The sequence below is a fragment of the Lemur catta genome, chromosome 12 (assembly GCF_020740605.2).
Source record: "Lemur catta isolate mLemCat1 chromosome 12, mLemCat1.pri, whole genome shotgun sequence".
NCBI lineage: Eukaryota > Metazoa > Chordata > Mammalia > Primates > Lemuridae > Lemur > Lemur catta.
Genome location: NC_059139.1, coordinates 28,057,001 through 28,076,659, shown reverse-complemented (window position 1 = coordinate 28,076,659; position 19,659 = coordinate 28,057,001). Strand labels below are relative to the sequence as shown.

Below are 19,659 nucleotides of genomic sequence, written 5' to 3'. Positions count from 1 at the left end.
ATAACTAAAAGAGTGGAATTGGAATGTTCCCAACACAAGGAAATGAGAAATGCTTGACATGATAGATGTCTCAATTACCCTGATTTGATTATTACACATTGTATGCCTCTATCAAAACATCACACGCACCCTATAACTATATACAACTATTATGTACCCATAATAATGAAAAATAAATTTTTTTTTTTAATGTGAGAAAGAAAAAACAGCACTCCAGGCATCAACAAGGAATGTATTAGTGCTGGCGGGCAAGTGAAGCTTATTACCACCTTGGCCTTAAATGTAAGAGGACATAGTTAGCCCTCAGTTATCATTATGGGTTTTGATACCAGAAGAAACTTCCTCTACTACACACGTTTCCAATTCATTAAATGTTTTATGAATTTACCTAAGCAAAACCTAATTAAGATAGTAAATCTGCTAATATGTATATATTAGATTTAACATATGAGACTGCCAATATTCAACCATTTTTGACCTACGAAAACAGAAATTTCAACCTAATATATACGTGTATACACACACACATGAAATACAGCATATTCCTCAATCTGACAGCTATTTCCTTTTGTGGATGGAAATACTTCTCTTCTACCCATGAAGATTAAAAAGGAATACAAATAGAGTTCATTTCCTATCTGATTACTGTGAAATAAAATGAATCTTAAAAATAATTCAAGTGCATTCTCAAAAGGGCTGCAATCTCTAACAATTATTATGAGCAAAATCACTGTAAGAGAGAAGAGCTACAGTGTGAATGTTTCCATTGCACCATTGTACTTTTGTTGAATTGAAATGGAAAAGATTCAACCTACCCAGCGATGTTGGCCATGGAGCTTAGCGCATCATATCCCTGAGCAATTGTGACTCTTGGAACCTGGTCCATTGCCAGAACTGTAGTTTTTCTTTTGGAAAGTTTATTTAGCAAGTCTGGGTTTTGTGCTGGGTAAATAAAACTAATCAGTGTTCCCGATGTCTTTAAAAGGTCAGCTTCATGAACACCTAATGTTGGATTAACCATGGGGGCTCGCACCTGAGAAAAAAGTCACAGATTAAAAATGTAAATACTTTAATCATCTTTTTAAGCAAACAGCAATCTAGAAATTTGCTATGATTGAAATAATACTCCAGATATAAATATTCCATCAGTAAATTTCTCACTAAATTCTTAAGCAAGGTAATGCACACAAAGATGTATACCATCTATCCTCTGCCTAATGACCTATGGACTGGTCTGAGTAAAGAGTACACACACCTGGGAAACATGATATTGAGACAGGTTTAACGATTAACGGTAGAGCAATGAAAAAATATGGAGGTTCTACAACAAACCTCTCTTCCCAAAACCTCATACCTGGGAAACACACAGTACAGGGTTAGGTTTAACACTTAACTGTAGAGCAGTGAAAAAATATGGAGGTTCTACAACAAACCTCCCTTCCCAAAACCTATTACTCTGGTAAAATTAAGATACATTAGAATAAACAGGAAGTGTTTGTTGTGTGTTCAAAGATTCAATTCTTGCTAATTTAGGCAAGCATAAGCATTTGGAGTGGTGAGGCATTAAGAACATTGTAAACTAAAATCTCAATGATAGATTTATGTCACATTAAAATTCCAGATGACTATTCATAAACAAACAATTCAAACCAGTAGCCTTACTGAATTGGGTTTAAGCAAAAAGTTATAATACATTCTGCTAAGTATCAGATAAATGAATGAAAACACACTCCACATGCTTGAAAGTCTCAAATGTCTATTTTCAAAGCCAAATTTTAAAAATTCCATTTTAAAAGTATTTTTAAATGTTTTATATCCAACTTTAAAATCAATCTTTAATTAAAATATCTCATTTCATTAGCTCCCAGTTTGTAGTAGTGGTTTTAGGCAAGTAAACACAGAAAACACAGCCTCTGAGACTTATGTTTTAAATACAAACACAAACACTGGGTCAATAATTTCATCTCACAGCATTTCACCTCAATTTACCTATGAGACACCTTTGTCTGTTATTCCCATTTCAGTTGTTGATCTGGTGATGCATATGACTCTAGGTTCTGGCCTTTAATTAAGACTCTCTGACAAGGTCTATTTTTCCTCCATGAAAATCTATAACATAGATTTAGTAAAAATTAGAGGACAATTTTGAATTGATTCTACTGGCCCCTATCAAGTGCTCAGCTGAGACTGTTGGCATCTGAGTAAGTTAAGCCAATGGTATGTACCCCTGAAGGTGCTCCTCAAGATGTTAACAGGCTTGATTCAAAAGAAAGGCCCCAAGGTCAAGTAGTTTATCAATGCTAATACTGTATACAGTTACATAAGTTTCTATACTATATGATTTCTCAGCATACCTTTAACGTGCTCATATACATTGTGAATCCCAAAAAGGAACACAGAGCACTTCCAAAATGTATATGCACCCTTATGTCCCTTTTTTCAGACATTTCCAAAGATTTTGATCCCTACAACATACATTAGAATGAATTATACTTATTTTCCTATTTTCCCCAAGTTCTTTTATAATACTATATATCAAGTTATATTGCCAAGTATCTGTAAACATAAAACTTTAAAAATCTTTAGCTGAATTACAATTTATCTGTATACTATTTACTATTAAGTTTCTGCAGCAACATTGGTTTGTATCTTCTGCAAAAACCATTTAAGATCACGTCAAGTTATTCAGTGGACTTTATATAAGAAAAAAATGATGTGATTGAATCTTCTTAGAAATTAATATAGAAAAAAGCTTATCTTTATTAAAAAGTGAGATATTAATACTTCTGTTTGCCTTGATTGCAGAGGCTTAGGATTTAATGTTCAATTCTAGTTATCATCTCTGCGTTAGACTCTTGATACAGTCTCTCCCCCTTTCTCTATAGGATTTTTTACTTCAGATTTTAATTCTAAAGTTCTACAGCAGCTAGATTTCTATTATACATTACCTTAAGACCTTGTTTTAAAGCAGCTAAGGCTACATGCCCCTAAGCCCCATGCTGCTTTCTCCAGAATAGTCATGCCTTCTCTAGAAATAGTACTCATGTCAGCATAAATCACCGTGTCTTCAAATATCAGAAGATCACTGTATATTCAGTCCCAAGCTGAGTTCTGCACCTTCTTTCCATTCTCTTAGCAGTTAAATACTCACCTATGGGTATTCTGGGTATATATGGACCACACAGTGCAAATTTTCCCTAGTCCATTAAAAGGAAATTCCATATAGCAAACATAAAATGAAGATCACTTTTTCTCTTCTCATAGTTAAATACAAATGACATTGCCTGATAAAAGTTCTATCGGAGCATGAAAAATATTCATAATATGCAACCATTTCTTTAACAAAAAAGCATCATTTAAAAATAGGAAAAGCTATATCACCAAAGAAAATAATTTAATTTTTCTATGAAAAGACTTCAAAAAGTCAGCATGCCATAAACGGGAGGGGGAAAAGGAATAATTACTTTGACCACCAAATCAGAAGCCAGTGCTTCCTTCGCTCCTTGGATTTGGGCACCTGCTGCTCTGTAGTGATCATCCGAGAATTTGGAAGCTTCGCCTGCACCCGATTCCACGACAACATTAAAACCCTGCTTGACCAAGGCCTGAACACCGGCAGGAGACAACGCCACTCGCTTCTCATTTTGGAAGATCTCCTTGGGGACTCCAATAGTCAGTTGCTTGTATGGAATTCCTGCAAACAGACAAAGGCAAAAAAAAAACATTTGGTTAAAAACAAACAAAAAAACCCACCTCATTTAATAACAGATTTCAGAAAATGGAAATGGGAAGTCTGTTCTTCAAAATATGCCACACAAACAAGTTGCTGTTAAAAATGATGTTCCTCATTGATAATCATAATTCTTTGACTTTTTTGATAGATGATGAATTTTTATGCTTATTCTCCTGAAAGTTCTAAATATTTTATTTAATCAATGGCTCTCTTCAAGGTATGACAAGCTTAGTTTATTCTTAGGAAAAAAATGGGTTCAGAGATCACTCAGCATGTAATTCTACTCATCAAACTAACCCTCTCAGGGTCTCTTGTCCTTACCTTTAACAAAGATAGAAGTAATTAGCTGTTTTGTAGAACAATCCTATAATAGATACTTTAATGGCCTGCCACACCCAAAGTCACCTTCCTGGCAACATGGTCATAGGCGACTTCTCATAGATTTCTCAGTGTCTTGGACCTTCAGACTCTACACGCTTAGCCACTTAGACAATTTTGAGTAGAGGACTGACATGATCTTACATTTTGAAAAGATTATTCTGTCTTGTGCAGAACAAACTGTAGAGGGCAGAGGCAGAAAGTACAGAGAACATTTAGGTGCCTGGTGTATCAGTCCAGGTGACAGATGAAGGTGGCCTGGACCAAGATGATAAAAGTGTCAATGGGGAGAAGAGGACAGATTCTAGATACAAAGTAGAGCTGACCTATCCCTACTAGGAGGAGGACGTAGATTGACTCCAAGCTTTCTGATCTGATCAACTACAATCAAGTTGCTATTTACTAAATTGGGAAGCACTAACAATGATCAATTAATACACTTAATTCCTAATTCCTGAGCATGGACGAGCTACATGTGGTACAATTCCCAATACTGACAAGGAACAAGGAAGGGCTGCTGGGAGAAGTGGTTACTATGAGCAATAGGCTCCCAGGTACAACTCAACTGATTTATCTTTTTTCTTTTTCTATTATCTTTTCTTCTCTGTTAACAATGGCAATTGGGAACTTCTACAGCACATGGAAAATGTAAGACAGCACTTACTTGTTTGTTTTTTTTTTTTAAATGATCCCCCTCATAACACTCTTAAGCACCAGGCCATAAAACCATATGGCTCTTCCTTTCATCTACGGTCAGGACATCTATTGGCTCCTATGACTTGAAGGTCTGATTTACAAACACCAAAGTGAGACTTTACCTTGTTTTAGAGAGGATTTACACCACAGTGCCTGATGAGTATGAAATGCTCGTAAAAAATCCTTCTTCCCAGGTAGAACCTTGCAGGAACCCAAATTGCTAAGTAAAGGACATGAACAGCCAGTCACCACGGTTTTCAGTAGGTTCGCCATGCTGATGGAAGCTTCCAATGGTCTGACCCCAATTTCCTTGAAGGCAAATCACTAAGAGGAAACAAATAAAATAGGTTATATGCTGAGGGAAAAAAAAAATACACTTTGTCTTCTGAAAATGAAAAACATTTTTAAAAAACACTAAAGAGCTCGGAATATGACAATTATACGTGGGCATCTAGAAAGAATTTATTTGCCGACTCCTTTACTTACAGAAGATGCTTCAAAAGTTTGTTTCCAGTTCAGGTATTTTAAACTTGGTATCCATTTTTCCACTAAAATAGGAATTAGAAACTCACTATTCATTTTCAAGCCTAGATCATATAAGTCTATTTGATCCTTAACATAGCTGGAAAGTAAAAACACACACACACTGCTATAGAGTCCAGTCACATATTATATGAAAGTAATCTTCTAAGTCAGCATGTCCAGCAAAGATTGCGATAAGCAAAGTTACCTTTGACTTTCCCTTAAATTGTCTAAAATGTTGAACGGTACAATGGTAACTTACATTTACCTACCAGGTTATACAGAAAACATTGCCATCCTATTTAGGGCAGCAGGATTCTCATACTGGGAGACCCCAGAACTGAGGCTGCCTGAGTGAACACAAGATTCGTGTTTGCCAAGTGCACCGCTCAAGAAAATTAAACATGCATGGGAGGCGACTTCAAAAAAAAAGAAAGAAAGAAATTCCATAGTAACTTTATCACATAGGCTTGTGCCTGTGGATGTGGGTGTAACCATGAACTCTTTTGTCAGTGGTTCTCACAAGTGGCCACTTTTTGCCACCTCTAACAAGGCTGAGTGAAGTGTCACTGGCCTATGCTGTTATTGAGGCTTCAGCAGCTACCTGCACTGCCCTCCTTGGCAGATCCCCAGGGATGCATAGTAAGTACTCCAACTATCCCCACAATTCCCAATGGTCCTCCACCTTTCTCATCCTTTCTTCAAGAAGGGGAAGAAGCAGAGAACTTAGAACTATCAGTCAAATTCAGCTAACTCTACCAGGTATGCCTTTAGGTTCTGACCCATCGTGTGGACACCCAACAGGGCCAAGCACCTTAATCCCAGAAGACTCCATAAACACTCTTCCAGACTCCAGGTGAAAAGGGACTTAGCTCATTTTTAATTTCATAACTGCTGCCATAACTCCCTGAAGAAGCTTCTTTAAAGTTGCAGAAAGTAACACTGGTAGTGGAGATTCTCAATCCAGGCAGTGCTTATTCGTAAGATGACCTTTCATTCAACAAACATGCATGGAGGGCACAGTTTCAGAGGCACTGCCATTAGAAGCACTTACAGGATCAAACTGGAACGTCTCATACACTAGCAGATAAGAAAAGTCAACAAGTACTAACACTACAAACCAGAGTAACATAAGTTCAGAGTTCTTCAAAGGATCAAAGACAGAGCTTGTGTCCGCTTAGAGGGCTCAGAAAAGGAAGGGAAAGGCATTTGAGATGGAGAGAATAAAATGAAAAAAGCTAAGGAAGAAGGAAAATGAAAAATCTTTGGGCATGCCATTAAAAATGTGTATAAATAATTCTTTGCATTTGAGTTATACATTTCCAAAGTATTTCTACATACGTCATTTCATTTCAGTCCTAAAGTATCTCAAGTCCAATAAATACCCTCTCCATTCATTCATGGATTATTCATGGCTGAGAATGAAGAGCAAATGAGTTTAAAATTCAGCCATTCAAAACATTCGCTGAATCTATGCCAAGAATTGAGGGAGATACAAAGATATATAAAAGATAATTCTTGTATTGAGGGAGATCTTCCCTACCATTACTAAAGGACCCACTCCTATCCCAACCTCCCTATTTATCCAAGTTTCTCTCCTTGGATTATCCCAGGTCTCCAACAATCAACATTTTCATAAGGCTGACAAAGATTTCCCAGACTGCATCAGCAAAAGAGTGAAGCTAGCTTTAATAAAGCCCTGTATTGTCCAAATCTACCACTCGTTCACTATTTGACCTGAACCTCCCTGAGCCTCAGTCAGCTCATCTATAAAAAGAGCATAGGAGAGCAGGTTTTAAGCTCTAGAAATTTTATGATTAGATGAGATCTTGCAATGCCTTACAGCTGTAGTCCTAGTTCATGGCCTAAAGTCTGGAAAATTTGTCCTGCCTACTTAGAAAATGGTAATTTGATGTTGAGCAGATCCCTGGCAGGGGCATCAGACATCAATAGGACCAAGGTTCTCAGAGGACAATTTCTCTGAAGAATTCCACTTTTCAAGTTAAGAACATACAGGGCAGGCCGGGTGCGGTGGCTCACACCTGTAATCCTAGCACTCTGGGAGGCCGAGGTGCGAGGATCGCTCGAGGTCAGGAGTTCGAGACCAGCCTGAGCAAGAGCGAGACCCTCCGTCTCTACTGAAAAATAGAGAGAAATTAACCGGACAACTAAAAATATATAGAAAAAATTAGCCAGGCATGGTGGCGCATGCCTGTAGTCCCAGCCACTCAGGAGGCTGAGGCAGAAGGATTGCTTGAGCCCAAGAGTTTGAGGTCACTATGAGTTAGGCTGATGCCACGGCACTCTAGCCCGGGCAACAGAGAGAGACTCTGTCTCAAAAAAAAAAAAAAAAAGAACATGGGGCAAAGACCAAAAGACCAAGAGGTAGTTTAATGGCAAGAGCAGGCCACATCACTAAGCCTAGCTCAAATGCAAATGGCCCCAATATTCAGAGAATATCTGAGCCATCTTATCATTAACCAGTACATGTTTATACCAATATAGTATTTCATCTTAATCATCACATTTTCCTCATCTTCACTTTAACCCTCTCTGCTGTTTTATTATCTATGTGCTTTTGTGGCTTTGAAGCAAAAAAGAGGAAAACTTTACAATCAAAACTGAAAAAAAAAAAAGAACAATTTTTTTTTTTTAGTATGGCATTCAAATGGCTGTTTAGTGTAAGTTATTTGAGTTACCATCTCCCCTAATAGATATTAAATCCTTGAGGGCAAGCACCTGGCCTGGAGAGGGAGGATAGCACAGGGTAAGTCAGAGGGTCCCACTCTGTAACTTATTAGCTGCATGACCTTGGCAAGTCACTTAGTTCTCTGTACCTCATTTCCTTATCTTTGAAATGCAGATACTAATTACACTCACCCCATAGGGTTGTTGTGAGGACTAAAAGAACACAATATCCTTATTAGCTGTTAGATCCTCTTTGTTATTACTTCTGGCCCAGTGCTTTGCACAACACAGAGGGAGTCAATAAGTATTTTTCAACTGAATGAATGAATAACTAGGGCTAGGTAACTTGAAGCTTGGGTACGTACTGAGCACATTCTCCAAGGAGTTGCAGGAAATTTCGTTTGAAAATGAAATGTTTGTGTAGCCTTGTGGAAAACTGACTATCAGCAAAGGTAAGCAGCCTGAGTAGCCTGCTGATAAAAAGGTAATCCGGATGAAACTGTCCATTCAATAAATACAGTCACGGTTTGCAAATAAAGGGGGGCAATGAAGAAGAGGAGAGCATTTTACACAAGAAAAGTAGCCACGTAAGCCTCACCCACCACCGCGGAACAGTCTGTCCCTACAAGACTCCAAGCAGATCTCTTAAGGACTGCCAAGCAACACAGGGCGAATAAAGGACGCCTGCAACAGTAAACAAGTCACTCTTTTAAAAGCGAGACATACCAACAAGGACACAATAACCTACCCAGGCAAACAGCCTGGCAGGCGTGTGAACTCACTCCAAACCACAGGTACCATGGCCATTGCCACTGGTGTCACCCCTCCCTCTGCAACCAAACTGCCAACTGCCGGCATTTACAGGGTACCGCTATTTATAACCTCCCGCGGAAGCGGATTGGCCCGGGCTGCATAATAAGTCATTCCGGCTCTCGAGTTTGAATCAGCTCTGCCCAGGCCACCCCCTCCGCTGTCTCTTCCACCTTGCAAGCCTGGGCCCCACTCTGGGCCCGCAGAAGCTTGCACCCACCGCCACCAGTCCACCCCCACATACGCTAACTTTTGTTCTCCTATGTCCCCACCTGGGCATCCTCCCCGAACTCCCTCAAGGTTCAAGCATAATTTGGGGGCGTCCAGCTGCCACCTTTCTGGGTGCACCGCCCACCAAAAGTCCTCTATGACCTTCCTCTCCACCGCTCCTCTTGCGGGCCGAAATGACACTGTATGACTCGCTGTCCCCCGAGCTCCAAGATCTGCACGTGCACAGCCGCTGCCTTATTCCCTGGCCTCTGCGGCGACCCAGTTCCCGAACCCACCCACCCACTCCCTTCCACGTCACCCGAGCAGGAGACAAGAAAGGGGGTCCAGGCGGCACGGTTCTTTTTCCTCGTCCAAGCCTCGGGCCTGCGAACGCCCCTGTGCGCCCCGCGCCCCTGCCACCGCCGACCCCGCCCCCCTTCTGCTCTTTGACAGGTTTCCTTCCAAGCGGTCGTGGTAGTCACGGCCAGGCCGCGCCCCTTCCCCCGCTGCGCCCTAGGCGCGCGCCCCGGCTGCCGGAACCATCGGCGCCGCCGTGCTCACCTGGGCCTGGAGACAGGGTGGCGCGGGCTGTGCGCCGCGAGGGGACGCCGAGCTGGCAGACCCGGGCTCGGGCCCCGCGGCGCAGCGCCTCCAACCCGGAAGAACAGCCCCAACCCCGCGGCGGCGACGGCCACGTGACGACAGCGCAGCCCCCACCCCGGCCCCGCGCCCCCTTGCAGCTCTGCCCTCTCCGCCTGGTCCCCCGCCGTCTCTCCGGACAAGAAAGCGACCTCACGAAATGCCCGCTCGGAGATCAGAGGCAGGTTACCCCAACGCGCCTCTCCACTCCTGGTGGTAGCCAAAACCTCTTTGTCTGCCGGGGCCCGAGGACCCCGCCCCGCCTCCGCGCTCTCCCTCGGCCAGTCCTTGTCAATCAAACCTGGTGCCAAACTGGGCCGCAGAAGTTTTCAGGCAGACATTTGTTTTCTTCCCCTGGAAAACCAGTTACAACGTATGATTTCCGCTCCGGTGTGCCACCAGAACAAATAAGCGTATACTATAACTCCACTTTGGGTACCTGCCTTTCCTCTAGCTCTCTAGGAAAAAGAACTTCTGAAACAGTAGAGAACCAAAGGGAAAGGAGGAGGAGGCAAAGGGGTGGTGAAGGGCGGGAATAGGGGCGTTGTTTATCCATTCTGGCAGGAGAGGTGGAGTTAAATTCCTCAGAACCGATGTCAAGGCCCGAAAATTAACTTACATCTGCGTACTTGTCTTCTAAGGTCAGAGCCAGCCTAGAGGAAGCCATGTGTTACTGCTAATACGAATATCTAGCGGCTGGAAGGCACCCCCGGTGGACGTTGTTAACTTTCCTGACCAGGCCTAGGCTGTTTTCGCCAAAACTATTGAAGGACTTTGAAACATAATGACCAAGTTCTTTTCACATAGTTCTGAGACTTATTCTGCAGGTATATTCTGACTAAAAGCGGGAGGAATAAAATATAGAGTGTAAAATGGTTCATCTACCAAAAGCAGAATCATCATGAAGGGTTAGTAAGGTCATTTCTTTTTACTTTAATTGAAATATTTAAGACAAGTAAAAGAATGCTGAATCTAAAAGGCATAAGGCAAAACAGTTACTCCATATCTTTAAAGAGAAACGAACTGCAGAGAAACTAGTACTTTGAGAAAGTGTCTTGTGTTTAACGGACATGAAAGGTCATTCAATTAATGAAGTCCCACTGACATCCGAACAAGGAAAATCACTGTCCCTGTCCTGGAAGAGAGTTCACAGACAGGAAAGGACACAGCCCCATGTTTTAAAATAGCAATGAACAGTGATAAAGGTAACCGCAGAGACAGTTTCAAGAGATTGAAGGTACAATAAGGCAGGAGTGATGACTAACGATTTAAAACTAAGCCCTTGTTTTAAAACAATACTTTTTCTGGGGGTAAGGGGTTGCTTCTTTCTCTTTCAGGGTTTAAAAATCAGTGGTTCCCAACTGCAGACAGTTTTGTTCCAGGAGACATTTGGCAATATCTGAAGACATTTTGGTTGTCACAACTAGAGAGAGAGGCATCTACCGTGTAGAGGCCAGGGATGCTGCTAAACACCCTACCTTGCTCAGGACAGACCCTCACAACAAAGCTTTATCCAGCCCCAAATATGCTGAAGCCAAGAAATCCTCGCTTAAATTAATGCTCAATATGTTATTTAATTTGACTTGTCACATGAAAACAAATCCAAAGTTAACATACTGCTTTTCACTTCTGAAAATAGTAAATAGTAAGCATATGATAATGTAAGCATATAAGAATTTTAATAATAAGCCTATGATTATTTTACATATTGTACATATAATTTGGGTAACATTGCTTCAGGTGCAAATATTTGTCATTTGGAAGGTTCTGTTTCAGTCCTTAAGCTCTTATATATATTTACAGGTGTATTAGTCATAGAAGGAATCCCCAAAGAAAATCAGATTAAGTCCCAAAAGTTTGTTTGTAACTTAGTTGCTCTGGATCTTAGAGACACTCTTAGATAAAATTTTTGTAAAGATTTTATATTCCCTATTAAGTTGTAAGGGATTTGCCCATTTTGATATCTGCTCCTTCTTCCCTGGCTACCTTGACTTCCAGACTCTCATCTTAGAATAGTACCTCTCACATAGATGCAAGTTTTCATTACAGATTTTCTATTATTATATACATTAATTTTAAAAATCTTTTACAATTAGGATATATATCAAAATTTAAGCCCTTTGAAACTTAGGAGACTTTGTAGTCACAAATGCTTAAAAATAGTATTTAATATTTATTAGAGTCCTGAGCTGTCAGAAGCAAAAAGGATGAAATCTTTAGAAGAATATAATATACTGCTGGGATCTGCTTTAATGCCTAAAACCCAGAGAAGTACGCAATAGTCAAAAATCAAAATGTAGGCTGAGCCTGAGAAGATATGTGATAGGATCAAAAACTGAACTCCAATGATGACTTGTTACCAAAACTCAACATCTAGTTAAGACCAGGCCAGAAAACAGGTAGCTTTAATATCTTGTCACTGTGGTTATTACGTTACACACTTACCAGCAGTTTATTGTTTCAAGTTTCCCTTTTATAAATAATTATTAGCAAAGTAAGCAGCTCCAAACAGATAGAATTCTTTTTTTTTCCCTCTAAGAGACAGTGTTTAGCTGCCCAAGCGGGAGTACAGTGGTTATTCACAGGCACGATGATCATCATAGCAGTGCAGCCTTGAACTCCTGGGCTCAAGCACTCCTCATGCCTCAGCCTCCTGAGTAGTTGGGTCTACAGGTACAAGTCATGGTACCTGACAAAGACATAGGATTCTTAGACTCCAGTAATGTCTAATAATGCAAACACTTAACGGGTTTTAAGGGAATCATCACTAACCTCAATCTTAGCCCTCTTCTCCCAGGCTGTCAAATCAAGTGTTTGATTTTAGTAAATAAATATTAACTGACTAAATGAACTGATGCTAATCAATGGTAATTGGAAGAAGATCAAAAAGAACTGACGTTAAACAGCCAGCCCAAAGTTAAACAATATGCAATTTGTTTAAATTATTTAAATAAAACCAGCTTGCATTTGGAATTATTGTGAGAATCTACTAGCTTGTAGCATAGTTTTGTGCACATTGTCTGTTCCATATAATAAATGCCAATATAAAAATCTGTGGGCTTTTTAAATCAATATAAAAATTATCTGGGCAATCATAGCTTTGGGGGCCTGGGAAGCTGTATTAGCATCATAGAGCTGGTATAACAAATTACCACAAACTGGGTAGCTTAAAACAACAGTAATGTATTCTCTCACAGTTCTGGAGACCAGAAGTCCAAAATGAAAATGTTGGCAGGGTAGATTCCTTCTGGAAGTTCTAAGGAAGAAACCATCCCATGCCTTTCTCCTAGCTTCAGGTGGTTGTTAGCAATCCTTGGAGTTCCTTAACTTATACGCAAATCCAATCTCTGCCTCCATTTTCACATTGCCTTCTTTGTGTGCCTGTCTGTGTCCAAATCTTCCTCTCCTGTCTCTTACACAGACACCAGTCAGTGGACTTAAGGACTATCCTAAATCCAGGATGATTTTATCTTGAGATCCTTAACTCATTATATCTGATGATGTTCCTTCACAATAAAAATAAAACAAGAGTCAAAGTGAAATGTCAGAGATATCAACTGTCAAACTTAGCACTTAAGGAAATTGGACATTTCATAATTAATAACCTAATATATTGTTGGTTTGCTTTTTTAATAAACACTCAACTTAATTGAATTTTTCCTTCAACTTTTTATAGAGTACATATTTATCACCATTATCAAACTACTTGATTATAAAACCCCATAAGAGCAGTTAACACTTTTTAAGCAGTTAACATTTATATAATATTTGATTTTTTAAATATTGCATTCGATGAAAAATTCTAGTTCATATATTTTTTAAAGTTTTGTGAAACATTATCTCTTTGAAAATTCTTTTTTTTATGCTAGATGTTACCCATAACAGAAGAGCAAAACCCAGAATTTCTCTCCTCCATTGGTTTCTGTCATACCACTCTCCTATTTCCTATTTCTCTAAACATTCATTCTAATTCTTTTGCACTTAAATGTGCAAATACTTCAAATATCTCCTTGGTTCTCTGTCCTTTGAACTCTATTACTTTCCCCCTGTCCAGTATCACCTGGCCATGACCACTCCCAAAGCTTAATGCTGAGCCCAGACCTCTCTGCTGAGCTCCAGACTATGCAGCCAACTGCCTGCTGGTCAATGCCATTGAGATATCCACAAACATCTTAAGCCTAACATGAGAAAGTTCTCTTCTGCTCCCCTCCTTTTAGCTATAACAAAATACTTGCTGTTTCCTGAATGTATGGAAGGGTTCCACACTTCCTAGCCTTTTCATATGTCTTTTCTTATATCTGGAATGCTCTCCCTGCCCCCTAACTTTTCTTTTTGCAGACTTGTGCCCATCCTTCAAGGCCTAGCTTTTGTCAGTTTCTCTGTGAAGCATTCCAGGAAGTTTTGCTCACTCCTATTTCCTCAAGCTTAACACAGTGCTTGGCACATGACAAATGCTAAATAAAAGTTAGCTAGATAAATAAGAAGCAGCTGCTACAGAAGAAAGACAGGATTGAATCCTGACTTTGGCTGAGTACCCTTGGGAAAGTTATGCAACTATAAAATATGGGAACGATAACCATTTTGCAGGTTGTTGTGAAGAGGAGAAAAGAATTTCTGTAAAGAATATAACCCAAGAGGAAGATTGCTTGAGGCCAGGAGTTCTAGATCAGCCTGGGCAACATAATAAGACTCAGTCTTTAAAACATTTTAAAAAATTAGCCAGCTATGGTGGTGCACACCTGTAATCCCAGCTATTCAGGAGGCCAAGGCGGGAAGATTGCCTGAGTCCAGGAGTTCAAGACCAGTGAGAACCCATCTCAACAAATATATAGAGATAGAGATAGAGACAGACAGACATAGCCCAGAGTTTGGCCCATCATAGATTTTCAAAAATGTTCCTGACTTTTGGCAAAGGTGCAAAAACATGTCAATGGAGGAAAGATAGCCTTTTCAACAAATAGTACTGAAGCAATTGGATGTCTATAAGCAAAAAAAAAAAAAAAAACTGAACCTAAGTCTTGCAGCTTATATAATAATTAACTCAAAATGGAATATAGACTTACATGTAACCATAAAACTTTCAGGAAAAAATTGGAGAAAACTGAGGGCTAGTCTTGACACCACAAGCATGATTTATAAAGGGAAAAAATTAAAAATTAAACCTCATTTACAAAAAAAAAAAAAAAAAAACTTAAGCTCTGCAAAAGACCCAGTTGATAGGAAGCTTGCAGACTGGGAGAAAATATTTGCAAGCCACATACCTACACAGGACTTGTATCTATTATAGAATACATATTTTTTAACTCTCAAAACTCAACAGTAAAAAGAAAAAAACCAAATAGAAAATAGCAAAAGGCATAAAAAGACACGTCACAGAAGAGGAATACAAGCACATGAAAAGATGGTCAACGTCATTAGCCATTAAGGAAATGAAAATTAAAACCACAATAAGATGTCACTATATACCTATAAGAATATCTAAAATAAAAAATAGTGACAATATTAAATGCTGGCAAGGATGGGGAGAAACTAGATCATTCATATATTATTAATGGGAACATAAAATGGTATAGTTACCCTGGAAAACAGTTTGGTAGTTTCTTTAAAAACTAAACATGCAACTACCATATGACCCAGCAATTATACTCCCGGGCATTTCTCCCACAGAAATGAAAATTTATATTCACACTGAAGCTTGTACATGATTGTTCATCGTAGCTTTATTCATAATAGCCCAAAACTGGAAACAACCCAGGTATTCTTCAACAGGTAAATGGTAAAACAGACTGTTGTACATGCTTACCATGGATTACTACTCAGCAATGAAAAGGAATGAACTACTGATACACTCAACAACTTGGATGAATCTCCAGAGAATTATGCTGAGGAAAAAAAACAATCTCAAAAGGTTACATACTGTATGATTCCATTTATATAACATTCTCGAAATAACAAAGTTATGTAAATGGAGAACACATTGGTAGTTGCCAGAATTCAAGGAGGGGAGAAGAGTAAGAGAGAAGTAGATGTGGCTATAAAAGTCAACCAGACAGATTCTTGTGGTGACTGCATCAATGTCAGTACCTGATTGTGACATTGTGCTACAATTTTACATGATGTTACCATTGGGGGAAACAGGGTATACAGAGACTCTGTGGGTATTATACTAGACAACTGCATGTGAATCTATAATTAGCTCAAAATAAAGTGTTTAATTAAAACACATAAGCCTGCAGGTATAACAAAATATTAATGATAGAATCTAGGTGGTAGGTATACAGGAGTATATAAAATTCTTTCAAATTAGCTGTATTTTTTAAATGCTTCTTAATAAATTAGGGGGAAAAAATCATACTTACTATTGTAATTATCCTGAGGCTAAGGCCCTTCATTCCCACAATCTAAAGAATAAAAGTAATGTACATTCAACTCATTCAAAGTATTCATAAGTGCCTCTTTTGCTGTGGCATATGTTTATCAAATGAGCTGGCCCACAGAATAAGAAAGCAATTCTGGGAAATGGTTTCTTATTAGTGGAAGCAAATGTTGATGGTTCAGGAGGCCATCCTGAATTTGGAGATAAAGAGGTTTTTCATCTCCCTCCCCCAACACCTCACCTTTATTCAGCATTCCCAATATTTATTTGGCCTGCTAATTGTCAAATTCCACTTTCTTCTGATCTTTTTATCCATAGAGTGGCCAAGGTACTTTAAGGACTGCATTGTTCAAACACTCTTCTGCTAGGTGAGACTTTAGCTGCCACATCCTGCCTGTGGTGGCTTTTCGGTACAGGACAAATTACAGTAATTTATGACATTAATTCAAACATTTTAGATGGCTTCAGGGAACAATTAACTTCAGGGTTTAAACTTGGCAGACCTGAAAAGTAACTATAAATCCATAGTGATGGGATTCTTTGTTTCTTAATCTCCATAATGGGCTCAAGAATACAAAAGCATAAGTTATGCCACCTTAGGACAGTAGAAATAGTTATACTCTGTGTAATATCTCACAGTGTGTATATCATTTTGACATATATTACCTCATTGAATCATTTCAGTAACTCTGATGTAGGTCATGTTATTCCTGTTTTAAGATAAAAAACTGTGGCTTAGGTTTAACTGACACATCTGAGGTCTCACCAACAAGAGATAGAGCTGAAACTTAAACGTACATTCGAAGTTTGGTGATTCCTGGTGGGGAAGAGTATCGTGTAGGAGGGAATAGTAAAGATGCCCCCTCAGAGAGAAAGAGAGAGAGAGAGAGAGAGAAAGCAGGAGAGAGAGGCCTCTGTGAATACTGAGTCCCTCTGGTTTTCCCCTCCCCATTCATTTGCCTGGATTATACCTACTAATCCTTCATCTTACGTGAGAGGAGACCTTTTCACAGAAGCTTTTCCAGACTACCCAAGGCTGAGGTAGAACCCCTTCCACAATATCCAAGTTTTAACATTATTACAGTGTTTATAACTCTGTGTCTTACTCCATTCTGGCTGCTATAACAAAATACCATAAACTGGGTGGGTTGTAAGAACAGAAATTTATTTCTCATGGTTCTAGAGGCTGGGAAGTCCAAGATCAGGTCACCTGCAATTTGGTGTCTGGTCTGCAGCCTCATAGACACCTATAACCACACATGGGGGAAAGAGCAAGGAATCTCTCTGGGTATCTTTTATTAAGGGTCTAATCCCATCCATGAGGGCTCCACTCTCATGACCTATTCATTCCTAATATCATCATCTTGGGGGTTAGGATTTCAACAAATGAATAGGGAGGCAAAAACACTTAGTTCATTGCACTCTGTATTATTGCCTGTTTGACTCTTGCACTTAAGCCACTCAAAGGTGGATATTTTGTCTTATTCATTGTCATGTCATAAACACCTGACAAGATCCGGCTTTATTAGGCAGTCAACAAAAAATTTGTTCAAAGAAAGGAAAACATTGTGAGTGCCCTGTAGGAGCTGAAACAGAAAAAAGATACTGGCTTTTGACCAGGTGCCAACAAAAAGAGGAGTGAATAGACTGAGCCAGAGAGATAGAGAAACAGAACACACCAGCGGCAAAAGACTTCTTGTTTGACATTTATACATTAAAGATTGATGCTCCTGTCTTTTGAGTGCCCAACTCTGTACATCATCTGATTAATGAGATCTCCAGCTATTATATTACTTTGCTGCTGGCCAGCAAGCACTCAGTTCAACTAGTTGAATTGTGCAATTAGTGTAATATGGCATGTTGTCTTTATTCACTAGAAACTTCCTTGAAAAATTTCAACTTCTATGTCTCATGCTCTGATTACCACTTTCTTTATTTTTTTATTTCAGATAGGTCATTTCCAACCTATCACCTATCTTCTACCTTCAACACTTTCTCTATATAGCCTAAACCAGGAACAGCTTCTCAGTTCCCTCTGTCTTTATCCTTCTACCTTAACTACATAACAAAATTGCATTCCCATTAACAGGCTTCTCAGTGCCTACATCAGGTTGTCAAGAGTTGCTAGAGAAAAATCACAAAATGGTTTGGAGTGTTGCCCCTACAAAAGAAAAAAGAACTGATCTGTTTTGGGATGTATCTGTTTTTCTGAAGTTTCAGTTTCATTGTCACATTTAGCATGAATGACTTGATTTTGGCTTGATCTTTTCTTCTGCAGCCTCGTGTATGAGCTCAGACTAAAATAATGGCCTTTCATAATTTTGTTTCATAATTTGTGTGTGTGTGTGTGTGTGTGTGTGTGTGTGTGTGTGTGTGTGTGTGTGTGAGGTTTTTCACTTAGATGAGAATGTGACTAAAACTTAGGGCTTTAGCGCTATGTTTAGTTATCATTTTGGAATTTGGGCCTCAGTATGTCATTTATAGGTTACAGTGTCTTTGTGATTATGTTTTTTTTGAGTTTTTGTCATTTTAGTCAAAAAGAGACTGACATTTTATGAATGGCTGTATGTAAACATTTAAAATTTTTGAGAGAATACAGCATACCAGGGAGACTACTATTATGACTATCAGGAGGATAATAGCAAGAGTTGAAAGTATATTTCTTAGTCAGGGATCCCATGAACTGAACTAACTAAAATCAAATAGATCAAAGAATGAGCCAGATAAAGTCTACTCATTTTAACCAAGTAACGTGTTTGTTAATCTATTATAACTGAATTTCTATAATAGCCAACGTATTTATCTATAACAAGAAGTGTCAGTAACTTTATAGATTCTTCTCTGTTTAGCCAGTAAGTAATATAGGGCAATTCTATTATCTAGCACAACTTTAGTAAGAGAATTTAAAGAAGTCTATTGTGCAACCATAGCCTTTGTAGTAGAATCTGTTACAGAGCCTATTATGAGGGACAAATTTTTAATCACTGTCTTGTTTATGCTAAGTTATGGTAAAGGGGACCTAAAAATGATGTTTATTTGGAAAGGTGAAGGCCTCTTGGCAATGTTTTCTTTAACTTGTGATATAGGTGGAGAGAAGTGGACTATTCTGTTTCTGACTGATTATGGACCATCAAAATTTTTCACCAACATTGGCTCTTCATTTTTTATCTATCAAGGCATGAGGCTGTCCATGTATAAAGATGGCTGTGAAATATTTTACAAATAAAAGTATATTCCATGGGCACACACAAGACCCCTTTTTTAATTCTATTGTTTATAGAGGCATAAGTAAGGAAAAAATTAAGGGAGGTAAGAGTTTCATGATAGAAGAGAAGCCTTGATCTGTGATCTTGGGAAAGCTGTCTAGGTTTAGTTAGGATGCCATCTGTTTCTGGGGAGAAACTTCTCTGGTTAGCTTTACCTTAAGTTCTCTAATAGGTGTACAGTTTAAGAGTCTGCAGAGGCCCTATTGAGTAGTAAGATTACGGACTTAGGGTTCAAGGTCTAAAAATTTTGTTGTAGTGTATGGCAAGAGCAGTCTTTTTTTTTATGTTGGTTTAGAAGACTCAATTTCTAGGTTTTAAATTGAAGGGTTTGATTGTCTTTA

At 39.0% G+C, this 19,659-nt stretch overlaps 1 protein-coding gene across 4 annotated transcripts in view; it reads right to left on the bottom strand.

Annotated features, from left to right (window-relative positions):
* NNT (nicotinamide nucleotide transhydrogenase) overlaps nt 1–19,659 on the bottom strand; it is a 107,947-nt gene that overhangs the window by 77,046 nt on the left and 11,242 nt on the right. Inside the window, exons 1-4 of one of the 4 annotated variants that reach the window (XM_045566161.1) lie at nt 9,978–10,167; nt 4,930–5,131; nt 3,465–3,694; nt 816–1,033 (exon numbers count right to left, since the gene is read on the bottom strand). In XM_045566161.1, coding sequence (XP_045422117.1) covers nt 816–1,033; nt 3,465–3,694; nt 4,930–5,080 — 599 coding nt within the window. In that variant the 5' untranslated portion in view covers nt 5,081–5,131; nt 9,978–10,167. Of the gene's footprint in view, nt 1–815; nt 1,034–3,464; nt 3,695–4,929; nt 5,132–5,293; nt 5,314–9,598; nt 9,759–9,977; nt 10,168–19,659 lie in introns of those variants that run through there. The other 3 variants (XM_045566162.1, XM_045566164.1, XM_045566163.1) reach the window with 3 other exon arrangements.